This window comes from Tauraco erythrolophus, chromosome 7 (genome assembly GCF_009769465.1).
Source record: "Tauraco erythrolophus isolate bTauEry1 chromosome 7, bTauEry1.pri, whole genome shotgun sequence".
Lineage (NCBI taxonomy): Eukaryota > Metazoa > Chordata > Aves > Musophagiformes > Musophagidae > Tauraco > Tauraco erythrolophus.
This window is the reverse complement of record NC_141471.1, coordinates 45,496,498-45,509,275: the sequence shown is the minus strand read 5'-3', so window position 1 is coordinate 45,509,275 and position 12,778 is coordinate 45,496,498. Positions and strand designations below refer to the sequence as shown.

Below are 12,778 nucleotides of genomic sequence, written 5' to 3'. Positions count from 1 at the left end.
TGTTCAAAACATAAATGTACGGCTTATGTCTTATATCTCCCATAAAACTTAGTCTTGCTGAGATACAGTAGCATAGTTTGGACTTGGCTCAATCTGTCATGGCTTTATGCTCTCAATGCTCCTCTCTCTGGACTGAAATTCAGACTTCAGAATAAATGAAGTAAAATATCACTAAATAAATCGTATTTCTAAATTGGTTATCCATTTCCCCCTCTTTTTTTTTGAGTGCACCCTCAGCAAGTTTGCAGATGACACCAAGCTGTGTGGTGGTGTGGACACGCTGGAGGGAAGGGATGGGAGGGACATCAGAGGGACCTCGACAGGCTTGAGAGGTGGGCCTGTGAGAACCTAATGAAGTTCAACAAGGCCAAGTGCAAGGTCCTGCACATGAGTTGGGACAATCCCAAGCATAAGTACAAGCGTAAGTACAAGCTGGGCAGTACAATGGATTGAGAGCAGCCCTGAGGAAAAGGACTTGGGAGTGCTGGTTGATGAGAAGCTCAACATGAGTCGGCAATGTACGCTGGCAGCCCAGAAAGCCAACCGTATTCTGGGCCGCATCAAAAGAAGGGTGGCCAGCAGGTCGAGGGAGATGATTCTGCCCCTCTACTCTGCTCTCGTGAGACCCCACCTGGAATAATGCATTCAGCTCTGGAGTCACAAGAAGGACACGGAGCTGCTGGAGCGAGTCCAGAGGAGGACTACAAAGATGATTCGAGGACTGGAGCACCTCTGCTATGAAGACAGGCTGAGAGAGTTGGGGCTCTTCAGCCGGGAGAAGAGAAGGCTCCGGGGTGATCTTATAGCAGCCTTCCAGTATTTAAAGGCCTACAGGAAAGCTGGAGAGGGACTTTTTACAAGGGTGTGTAGTGATAGGACAAGGGGCAATGGCTTTAAATAGAAAGAGGGCAGATTTTGGTTAGATATAAGAAAGAAATTTTTCACTCTGAGGGTGGTGAGGTACTGGAACAGGTTGCCCAGAGAAGTTGTAGATGCCCCATCCCTGGAAGTGTTCAAGGCCAGGTTGGATGAGGCTTTGGGCAACCTGGTGTAGTGGAGGGTTTCCCTGCCCATGGCAGAGGAGTTGGAACTAGATGATCTTTAAGGTCCCTTCCAACCCAAACCATTCTATGATTCTATGACTTTAACTGAATATGGTGCTGATGGTGTTTTTACCAAAGAGAAATCCTGTATCCGATAAAGTAGGGTGTCATTTGAGATTTATGAAAAGCTTATGAATATTGTAACACCCATCAATCATTTACCCTTTCTTGGTCTTACATTTTCTGTAAGTGAGTTAGGAGTTTTAAAGATATTAAACATAAACCTATATGGTATACCTCTGAAAGTATTTCAAGAAGTTGTCAGGGAATGCTGTGACCTTGAAAGATAAGACTCTGTAAATAGCTAGGAAAAGGAAGGAAAGATTTTCCTTACTTTCAATTGCAGTACAATAAATTCAGGATTTTATTAATATTGCCTAGATCACCCACTGCCTTTCAGAGTCCTTCCCCTGCCTCCTCAAATGGATTTGTTACTATGAGCATTTAACATGGTCTCAAGCTGGAAGAGGACATTAGCTGGGAATTTTCTAGTTTGCATTAAGGTTGCAAGGAAAAAAAGCACAGAAGACAAGGTTCGTAAGAGTAATGGAAATAAAATGACAGAGAAAAGGAAAAATTCATAGGAGCTGCCCAGCAGCACAACCAGAATTAATTTTCCATTTCCTTGTCATAATTTTAAATACACTTTTGAATCACAGTAATTACACATGCAGAAATTCTCACTAGTCCTAGTATTTCCTTCAATTCCATCTCTCCAGAGGGGGAAAAATAGTGATATTAACTTTGAGATGTAATTCCTTCTTTTGATTGTTGAATGAAACATTTAAAATAACAGGAATAAAAAATGAACTATCATATTCAAGTTTCCTCAGAAATAAATACAGAAGTCTCAGATCTCAACAGAGGTGTGGTGTTTTGTTTTTGTTCTGTTGTTGTTTTTTTTTTTTTTTAAGGGGGAAAAGACACTAGAGTAAGAATTAATTTCAACAGATATGAAAAAAGGAGAGGAAGAGAAGACCCAATATAGTGAGTTAAATAACTTGTAAGGATGTAACTTATTCAGTATCTTCTTCAATTTAAAAAAAAAAAACAACAAACAAAAACCAAAGTTGGAAAACTATGTCCTATAGATTAATATCAAGTAGCACATTGGTGAAATAGAAAAATGTAAATGGAAAAAAAAGTAAATAATAGATCTTTCATCTAATTATTACATAAAGGACGTGTGTGCTAAAGACATGCAAGTGTAAAGTTTATGCCTGCATTTTCCTAAAAATATACATTTACTTGCAGTGTGCACACATTCACATATCAAACCACTGTATATTGTGTGTCGGCTGTTGCATTTTAGGAACATTTCGGAGAGTTTTAATAATTTTTATTAAGAGTATTTTTTTGCCTTTCTGTGACTCTGAGAGAGTTAACTGAGTCTGACACAGCTTAATGAGAAAATAATTGTTGAAATATACATGTTTAAACATGCTACACTGGAAACACAGCTGACCTTGCCCCAAAATCACATTTCTGAGCCTGAAACAAACTAGGTATGGCTGGCTCCTATGGGTTACAAGTGAGTACTGAAGCCTACCATGAGCTGGAACTCCCATTTCCCCATGGTATAAAACTTTCTGGACTGACAAGCAAACAATTTCTGATTAAAAAACTAACTGATAGGAGTACCTCCTTATTTACATGAGAATAAGTACAAATAATTCCCGCTAAGTACAGAGCAGATTTCGTTGACCTGCTGTTTTACTACTCATACTATTTGTGATTTCTATTCTGTAATACCTAATGCTAACTGTATGATGGTTTTAGAAACATATCTATAGATACATGTTTGCATGACACAGTGATATGAGGACATCATTTGTGTAGGACATCATGTTTGGGTCACGATGAAAGGCACTTTGATATGTTTGCCATGCACTTTGAGCATGGAGAAAAAACAAATTAAACCACAGTAATACTAAACTGCAAAAAGGTGAAGCACTGAAACCCAAGAGTAATAAATTACCTTGAGAAAACTCAGTAAGCAATAAATGTTTTGCAATATAAACATTAAGTAGTATAATCTATGATCCTACCGTTCCTGTTGTGCCCAAGGAAAGGTGGTTCATCTGTTGGGTCAGAGGGCCCATCATGCTTGCTGGCTGCATTGACATAGTGTGGTCCATTGTTGGTGTTATCACAGCACCCTACAAACACACATCATTTACACTTCAACATTTCACATTTGAAAAAAAGCAGCATTCTCTAAATGAGTGAACCTGGCTGAAAACTTGACATGAATCTTGAAAGAGACTAATATATCTGTCAGGGGAAATATGTTTTGTTCCTATTGACGACCAAGCTACACATATATATTATTTGTACTACTAATGAGGCCATTTATGTCAGTGCCAATTAACTGTCATTTTTTACTTCATTGCTTCTGACAACAAATGCATATGTTCTTTCCATGATGAATGCTACTGTACATTGCAAAAAGCCTGTCATTTCTATTTCTCATATCCTATATAGAACAATCTTACAGACAGAACACATATGTCCCAATTTTCTCTGACTTTTAAACCTTCAGTCTCTGAGATCTTCAACCCATTATGGTAATTATCTTGGATTTTTCGAGTCTCAATTAAGAACCCTTACTCATGACGTTTTATAGTTGATTAAGTAAGACTAGCTATTGACAGTGAGATTGGTAGTGACACCCATTTAAAACACATACAGTGTTTAAAAGCATTTTTCTTCACTGCATGAAAACCAAAACATTAATAACAAACAGCATACAAAATAAAGCAAGAACAAGACTTTGAACAAAAAATGAAACAAAAGACCTGCCAGAGGAGCTTTGGAGAAAGCTTCTTTGTCATTCATATTCCTTGGTTTTTTGCTCTCCCACTCCCAAGGTCCCATGTTGGTAACCTCATGCCTTAGTGAAGTGTTGATTCTCTTCAGTTCTATGGTGTAAAATGCTATTTCCTGTGTTGGTTAGAGAAAGTCAGTCAGAAACAGAGTGGTCTGCTTTTTTGCTTGCATATAGTGAGACAAGGAGGTATTTCCAGCTATTTCTTCATATGAAATAATAACTCTACTTGTTCATATGTATGTTTGTGTGCACACATTATAAATTTGCACAATCACAACATTACATCTGCTACAAAGAGTGGATAATGTGGATGAACATATTTGTTTAAAAAAAAGGAAAATGACTTTTTTTCCATCGAGATTACTGATGGAATCCACCTATTAACAGGAATTTGAAATAAACTAGTTCCAAAACTACAGAACACCTGTTCTTAAGTGTCTGTTTCACATTTAAGTAGAGCTATGTGACTTCATTGCCGAGAATCTGATTAGAAGCAAAAGACTTCAAATTTTCAGTTGCAAATAAAAATAATCAAAAATAAAAAATGCTGGGGAAGTACCAATTCAATTTTTTCTCACCTTCCAGCAACATTTTGTCTATGCAGATCCTATCTGAGAAGCGTATATTCTGCAGTCTCTGTGAACTCATTACTTGGCAAAGAGGAGGTAGGCTCAGCTTGGTCAGTCCTTTCTGTAATACTCTCAGTATATGAAACATACACACTTGTTTTATGTCACATAGTGGATATGTTTCTTGCACTGACAAGAGTCCCTAGAGAAATTTAGCAAATTACAGAAACTAGCCTCCACAGAATATCTGTCATGATTCCAAATAAATGCTTATAAAACGAGCTGATTAGTGTGCAAGTATCAAACCTGCAACACTTGCAAACACTTCTGCCTCTTTCTTTGCTATATTAATTTGCACTGGTTTACACGGATACATAGATTAACCCATAGATTAACTCATTCTAACGAACTACCACGGTGCTAACCTTCTCCTTTGTTGGCATGGGTCCTTACAAATCAAGATGGTCACAAACTTTCACCACAAAATTTCTTCTAGCATAGTAAGGTTAACATTTATTCAAAAAGCCCTTCTTTCTTCTTTACATGAGATTCTTCCCTTTCATGCTGCTCCTCTTTTTTTGCAGAAAAATATCTACCCTTTTGCTGAAAGACTGTGAAAGCAAATCTGCAGGGCGTACACTCATCCAGCCATTTGGCAGTCCCTGCATAGTAGATTCAGTGTAGGAGTCTGAAGTAGCACTGTGCCCAAGGAAAATGATGTCTTGCTCTATGTTCAAAACCAATGGCCTGGAATATCAGGGCTGCGCCTCTAGAGGATCTTGCAGACACCCAGGGTCTTGGGGTTTGGACATCACTTGCACTTCTTGGTTACGGTAAGGAATCACGATCTTTATGTTCAGAATGATCCATACCACAAACCAGCATTTTTACTGTACCAAACCATAAACACGTAAACCATATTTGTCAACTGATAAACAGTTCTCAGTTCCCTCTACGAGCAGTTCTCTCCTTTGGCTTAGAGATGGACAATCGCCTCAGGGCTTTCCGTGACAGACAAGGTGAGCTCCCACTTGTGAGGTGTGATGGGTAAGCAGAAAGTCACACCGGCACCACAGCTTCACGCAGCCCCGCACTGCCGGCAGTAGCGGCTGCAATTAATTAAGGATGTCCCAAAGCCTTAAAATACCTAGCTTTCTTTGCAAAGATGTTTATTGCAAAGGCATGGTTGGAGGAACTTGCTGTGATTACAGATGTGACAGACTGATAGCTATTCCTGTGTATAAATTCAGGAACCTGGAAATGAAGAAAAGGGCAGGGACGAAGGAAGTCTTATGATTTAGTGTAGCAAACAGAAGTGCCAGACACACAGCGGAAAAATCTCATAGCAAATGTCTCTCAGTAGCAAGACAGTTTTTGCCTCTTAACTATTCAGAAAAAATATGGACTGGAGAGGAAACATATCAAGGACAAAAATTACTCACAGACAGTAAACACATTATTTTAAAATAGAAAAATACATATATTCTAGTCTCTAACACACACCGTTTAATACATTAGGAAAAGAAGTTGGGGAAACAAATCAAGTATTTGCAGCTTTCCTAAGACAGCTTAATGTGTTTGAAGCTGACGGTTACCTAGAGCAGAGAATTACATGCATTTGCCAGACCATTAATTCACCAGAGTCTGCAGACATCCTCTTGTGATCACGTAGGGAAAAAATTATACTTAATTAAGGAAATATCGTCTGGTTGTTAGGGCGACACCCAGTCTCCAGACCATTATGCATTTCATAATACATGCTGTCAAGTCCATTCATATTCAACTTCTTTAGCTGTAGAAAACAACAATGTCTTGCATCAGATGTGCCATCATATTAAAAGTAATTTACTCTTTTCAGCCTGTAATCGTTATTGCTGACAAACATCCGCTTGGCGACTGGCAAAGGGCTACAGCGAACGTATTTTTCATCATCTGTTTGGATGTCTGATTTTACTGGGATTGTAAACCATATAGAGAGACATCTTAGCATGGCATAATACTACTGAAGGCCCAACTGAGCTGAAAAAAAACTGTAGAAGAAATTATGATGAGGTTTTTGCCACTGTCTTTGCCAAAACAAGTAGCTGGACTGCCAATTACTTAGGTCTGCCCTGTTGCTTCAGTACGATTAATGTTTTTATAATTCCTGCAAGAAACTGGTTACTATAATGCCTTTTTAAATATGGCAAGATATTCTGGCATATGATTTGTCATGCAATTCTGTCAATGCTATAGAGGCTTTAAAAGAAATGAAGATAACAGGGAAAACTGGTAAGGAATCAATGATACAGAAGAAAATGCACGATTTTTGTAACACTGTGATAAACCTAAGATAAGTTCATTGACTATATCTCTCACTTTATTTGAAAGACCTTGCTGTTTTAAATGATCTAAGCTTTATGGACATACCTTTACTACAAGAAAGTGAATATATTTATGTCTGAATATTTCTAGTCTATCACTTGCAAAGAAAGAAGCCTGACCTTATTAACTACAAATACTGTATACTCTCGTACAGAAACAAACTGAAATCACAGGAAGGACGCTAAATGCAGCTCATTTATTATATTAAGTAACTATCTTAAGTACTTGCCAGTACCAAAAGGCATCAGCTGAAATAAGTTTATGTTGGCGCAATGACACATGCTACCTTTTGTGCCATGAAGGGTGAGAAAGTGACATCAGAAATAAAAAGTGTATTAGGGGGCTTTAGGAACAGAGAGTTCACTAGTTGAGGGAAGCACTTGGGAGCCAGTGGGAGGAAGGATGAGTTAGTCCAGCTTTCTAGCATAATGAACTGTATTAAAGGCTTCTGTTTTATTCCGGCATTCTAATACTGATACTGGACGTAAGGCACAAATACCAGCTGAACAAATAGTTTTTAAAGCTTACAGTAAGCATCTGCTTATTTTACAGTTTACTTTTTCTTTATTTAGGAAGTTTGAACAAGTTAAGCAAACTACAAAGTCTACTTTGTAAATACTGGGCCAACATAAAGCCAATACACATACAGCAGCAAACTACTTTCAAATTTGTTTACAGCCACATTGTGCAGTCATTTAAGCACCAGGTCATTCCATCTGAAAAGTTATTACCATACAACCAAGTGAATGTCTTTATGTTATCAAGAACATGTTGTTCTTGAGGTTTTATTAAACTGAGTGAAAGGATGACTTTCCTTATACTTATCAGACCAGACATGTCCATCAAGAATTAATATGAAAAAACCCCAACATGCACACTTTTTTGCAGATAAATGTACTCTCTCTGCATACTGAATAAATGACGACCATATTTCTATTGGTTTACTGTTCTGTCTAGATTGACTTGTCTCATCTCCTTGGACTGCCTCTTACAGGCAGCATCAAACCAGAGCCCCCTTGTCAGAGCAGGTGAGTCTGGCGAAGTGCTCTGAACTGGCTGTTAAGTGGCCAACCTGTAATGACTACAGTAGGAAGACTGAAGGTAGCTCTGAAATCCTCTCTGCCCTGTCATCAGCTCTGCTGGCAACACTTGCTGATATTCTATAAAAATTTATTATATTTCCAAAATAAAAGAAACCTATTTTTATACTTTTTTCCCCTTTCTCAATGAAAAGTTGCCAATTGCCTTGGCATTTACTAGTTGATCAGAGATTAAATCACGATTTGAGTATGGTGAGAACAAACATCAGCTAATAATGTATATTCTGCAAATCTTAGGATTTGGTTTCATTTCATTACATTGTTGAATTTAAAAGCTGCTAAAAATGAAGAAAGTGAGCAGGAAGCCCAAACCCCACACTAAATTAAAGCAGCTTTAACTTTGGAATGGGCCAACCCTGATACAGACCTTCACCAAATCTGAGTTCTGTTTTGTGGCAAGTACTAAACACAACTTCATATTGTAATAATTCTAAACTTAGGCATAAATTCGAATTCTTATCTGACATCACCTTCATACCTTAGTTGAACCTCCTTGGAGCAACGGACAAATTTGCTTTCCCTTTCTCATTTTTTTTCTGCATGTTTGTGAACTTCTTTACTCAGCTGAAAGTATATGTCACAGGTCCAAGAGAGTTACTACCCAGAAGTAACTGATTTTAAAGGATTAAGAATCCAAATATAGTGTGGTAAATAATGAACAAAGGTGACCCTTGTATATGCAACACCTTTCCTACAACAGCAGCCAAGGTTTTTGATGGTTTCTTTCCCATTGTCCTTCTTGCCTTTAACTATATGTCCCATCTCCTAGTTTGAAATACAGCTTTTGATAGCATACAGGTACTAGACCACACGTATAATTGTAGATTAAAAGGATATAGAAATAGGAACATCAAGAGATAAAGAAAACATTGTTGATGCAATAGAAAGAGTTTTGTATCAATAACTGTGTGCACAAATAAAGCAATACTTGCAACTATATTAGTACTGATTAATAAATGCACTACATCAGGGAGCACCACGGTGATATTATGTCAGTAGTTTATGCTCCTACCAGAGTTGAAAAACCAGTAAATTGCATAGCATATAGCTATCTGTTAATCTAAAAGGACTTAAAGGAAAGAAGAAGATAGCATTTCCATTGCAAACAAAAGTTATCCGTGTCACTCAGTGCCTAAAGTGACTTTTGTGTGGTGACTTAAACCTTTCCACACAAAATAAGATCTCAAAAGAAAGGCCATTGAGCAAAAGGATAGCATTTATGGAGGGAGAATATACTTGAATTGCTACAGGGACTCTGCAGCAGTTCGAGAGCCATGTGCTATAGTGCTATATCTTTGCTCTCACTGTCTGCACATGAAGGCTGGACCACGAGCCCATGTGCTCTCTCTAGGTTATGACAGAAACACTGGTTTTCATACCTTTCTCCAACTTGCCCCAGAAATAAAATAAAATCACTGGTTCTATGTGCCTGGAGAAATGGGTGTCGTTTTGCTGGGGCTTGCTAAGAGGAGGAGCCCACAGCAGGTAGGAAATGACCTGTTGCAGTGGGGCATTCATTTCAGCAAGTGCTGGAGGAGGCAGAGAGGCCATAGATGGCTCTCGCTGCCTCTTCTGACATATTCTAGAGGTGAACAAGAAATCACATTTCTTTTATTTTCTTCCTACCCTTCAGTTTGCAAGTACACTTGGCTGTATGCCAGCTTCATATATCCAATTCATATAATAGTGCTTCTGCTCTGTCAAGAACAGCCATCACTAACAAGAGCATCCTCACAAGGCTCACATAAGGCTTACCATCGCCAGAAGACAAAGAGGAAACACAGAGGTTGTGATTTGCCTGGGACATAACCACTGGAATATACAGAACAAATCTCCTGCCCTTCTAACTATCAGATCTCACAAAAAATACCTAAAGGTCTTTTCATTCACTGTCAATATATGCACAGATTTCAAAACCTCAACGTTATTAGTGGAGATAAATCTTTATTTCCTGCACAGAACTCCCAATGCTAATTAGTATGTGACACACACTAAAGTGTTTTGCTTGGCAATTCCATTCTGTTTATGTTCTTACAGATATTTTCTGATGCAGACTAATTCCTTCATCCACTGTCTCCCAGTGGCTGATGTGCCATACTAATAAATGGGAATCAAGAGTCATAGAATCATAGAATCATTCAGGTTGGAAAAGACTTTTAAGATCATCAGGTCCAACCGTTAACCTAGCACTGCCAAATCCACCACTAAACCATGTCGCTAACTGCCACATCTACACATCTTTTAAATACCTCCAGGGATGGTGACTCAACCACTTCCCTGGGCAGCCTGTTCCAATGCTTGATAGCCCTTTCAGTGAAGAAATTTTTCCTAATATTCAATCTAAACTTCCCCTGGTGCCACTTGAGGCTGTTTCCTTTTGTCCTATCACTTGTTACTTGGGAGAAGAGATTGACACCAACCTCGCTACAACCTCCTTTCAGGTAGTTTTGGAGAGCAATAAGGTCTCCTCTCAGCCTCCCTTTCTCCAGGATAAACAAACCCAGGTCCCTCAGCTGCTCCTCATAACACTTCTTCTCTAGACCCTTCACCAGCTTCGTATCCCTCCTTTGGATATGTTCCAGCACCTCAATGTCTTTCTTGCAGTGTGGGGCCCAAAACTGAACACAATATTGAGGTGCAGTCTCATCAGTGCTGGGTACAGTGGGACGATCACTTCCCTAGTCCTGCTGGCCACACTATTTCTGATAGAAGCCAGGGTGCTATTGGCCTTCTTGGCCACCTGAGCACGCTGCTGGCTCATATTCAGCCATCTGTCGACCAATACCCTCAGGTCTTTTTCTGCTAGGTAGCTTCCCAGCCACTTTCCCCCAAGCCATGTGGTTGTTGCGACTCCATGTGCAGGACCCAGCACTTGACCTTCTTGAACCTTATACAGTTGGCCTCAGCTCATTGATCCAGTCCGTCCAGATCCCTCCCCAAGCAGATCAACACTCCCACCCAACTTGGTGGTGTCTGCAAACTTACTGAGTGCACACTCAATCCCTCATCCAGACCACTGATAAAGATAGTGAACACAACTGGCCCCAATATCTAGCCCTGGGGAACACCATCACAAACTGGATTTAACTTCATTCACCACAACTCTTCAGGCCTGGCTATTCAGTCTCTTTCCTGTGGACTACTTTTTCTTAACATTAAAATGGAGTTTCATCTATTAAAGTGAAATCCAAAATTTACTTGATGGCACATCCTAGTTCTCACAAGGTGCAAAATGGAAATTATTAAACAGGACAATTAAAATATCAGTCAGCACCAGTGTTTAGCCTAAATTTTTACTTCACTGCCTTACTGGGTTCAAATGAAACTTTCAAAAAGGATGCCATAATTGTATCCTCAACAGTCTGATCTTACAGATATACACATATATACACACTTACAATTGCATATGGAAAGACAAATGATATGGTCAATCCTATTACACCCACGAAGGCCACTCTGTTTTTTTCAATATGTGGGTAATTTTTTTGATGTTTGAAACTCTCAGTCCAGGATTTATTATGACAAAAGTAACTAAAAGCAACAGTGACAGGTTTTTAAACTTCTTATTTATGAGCAACATTTAATAAACATTGAGTAAGAGCTTCTGTTACTGGCTGAATACATTTACTTATTTTACTTTACTCAGAGAAATATGCTCAAAATACAAGAAAAACAAGACTTGCCTTCAAAGCTTGTGCTTGGATGTAGAGGAGCAGAGCAGGTTGGTGGCATGAGAACACGCATGGCGTGTTTAATGTGGTACAACCTTGCCTCTCCCTGGGTCTCAAGCCTTTCGGGCAAGGTGAGGCAGCCCTGCCTGTCTGTGTGTCTCCACGAAGTCATGACAACAGACATTTGATCAGACCAAATGTCTGAGACACTGCACTGTTGATCTCTGCTTTTCTGGCGAGATTTAGTACACAGGTCATTTGCCAGGCACAGAGAGTGGCTAACTGGGTTTTGGGAGGAAATGTTTGTGACATTTCTTCTACGTGCACTTCTAGCCTCGACACTACAACGGCCAGTGGCAGGACAGCAGCTGTGATCTGTAACAGATGTGCTGTGTTTCATTTCCTGCCCGAAATCAGGAGGGACTCATGCTGTGTGAGCTGCAATCTAGCGGCTGTGCTGGAAGGAAAGATTCACTCATTAGAAGGACAAATACTGACACTGGGAGACATCAGAAATGCTGAGGAGCTGGCTACCAACAAGAGGAAAAAAACCCCAAACAAACAACAAACAGAAAAGCAGGTGGGTAATATAACCCTATGTATCCTCCAGAGGCAAGATGACAAAATGACATCCTACACAACCGCAGCCAGAGGAAAATGGTATGGCTGTGCGTGGTAATAGCTCCACAGCACTAGAAGGACCTAACCACAACCAGTTATATGGAAATATCCAAAATATCTTCAGCTTTCAGAAAAGTGACGTGGTATTACTGAATGAAGCACCAAGAAGACACATTGAGGTACCAGGGTGGTAGACAGTAGAGGGCTCCTCTCTGAAATCCCTAATCCTTGAGAGGACAACAAGAAGAATGGTCAAGGGACAGGTAGGTATCAGGAGGCCTCCCTGCAACTCCAAGATCAGATGGCCTCTTGCAAGCCAGAATTAACTAGCGATGGTCAATACAAGTGAGAATGCTTCACATGGTTGCTCATGGAATGCACGGTGGCACTTGCAATGTCAAGCCAAAGGTAACTCTTGAGCAGTTCAGGGCTAACTCCCAGGTCAGGCCCAAATCTAGGCTGCACTCTCAGAGCCATGATGATGCAGGAGCTGGCACGTAATTCAAGTATCCAGCTGCAT

General features: G+C 39.6%; 1 protein-coding gene across 2 annotated transcripts in view; it reads right to left on the bottom strand.

The window, feature by feature from the left end:
- The window catches only part of RBMS3 (RNA binding motif single stranded interacting protein 3), a 721,097-nt gene that overhangs the window by 28,901 nt on the left and 679,418 nt on the right, over nucleotides 1-12,778 (bottom strand). For both annotated transcript variants that reach the window (XM_086614511.1, XM_086614510.1), the window contains one exon: nucleotides 3,152-3,262. In XM_086614511.1, coding sequence (XP_086470637.1) covers nucleotides 3,152-3,262 — 111 coding nt within the window. The remainder of the gene's footprint in view (nucleotides 1-3,151; nucleotides 3,263-12,778) is intronic.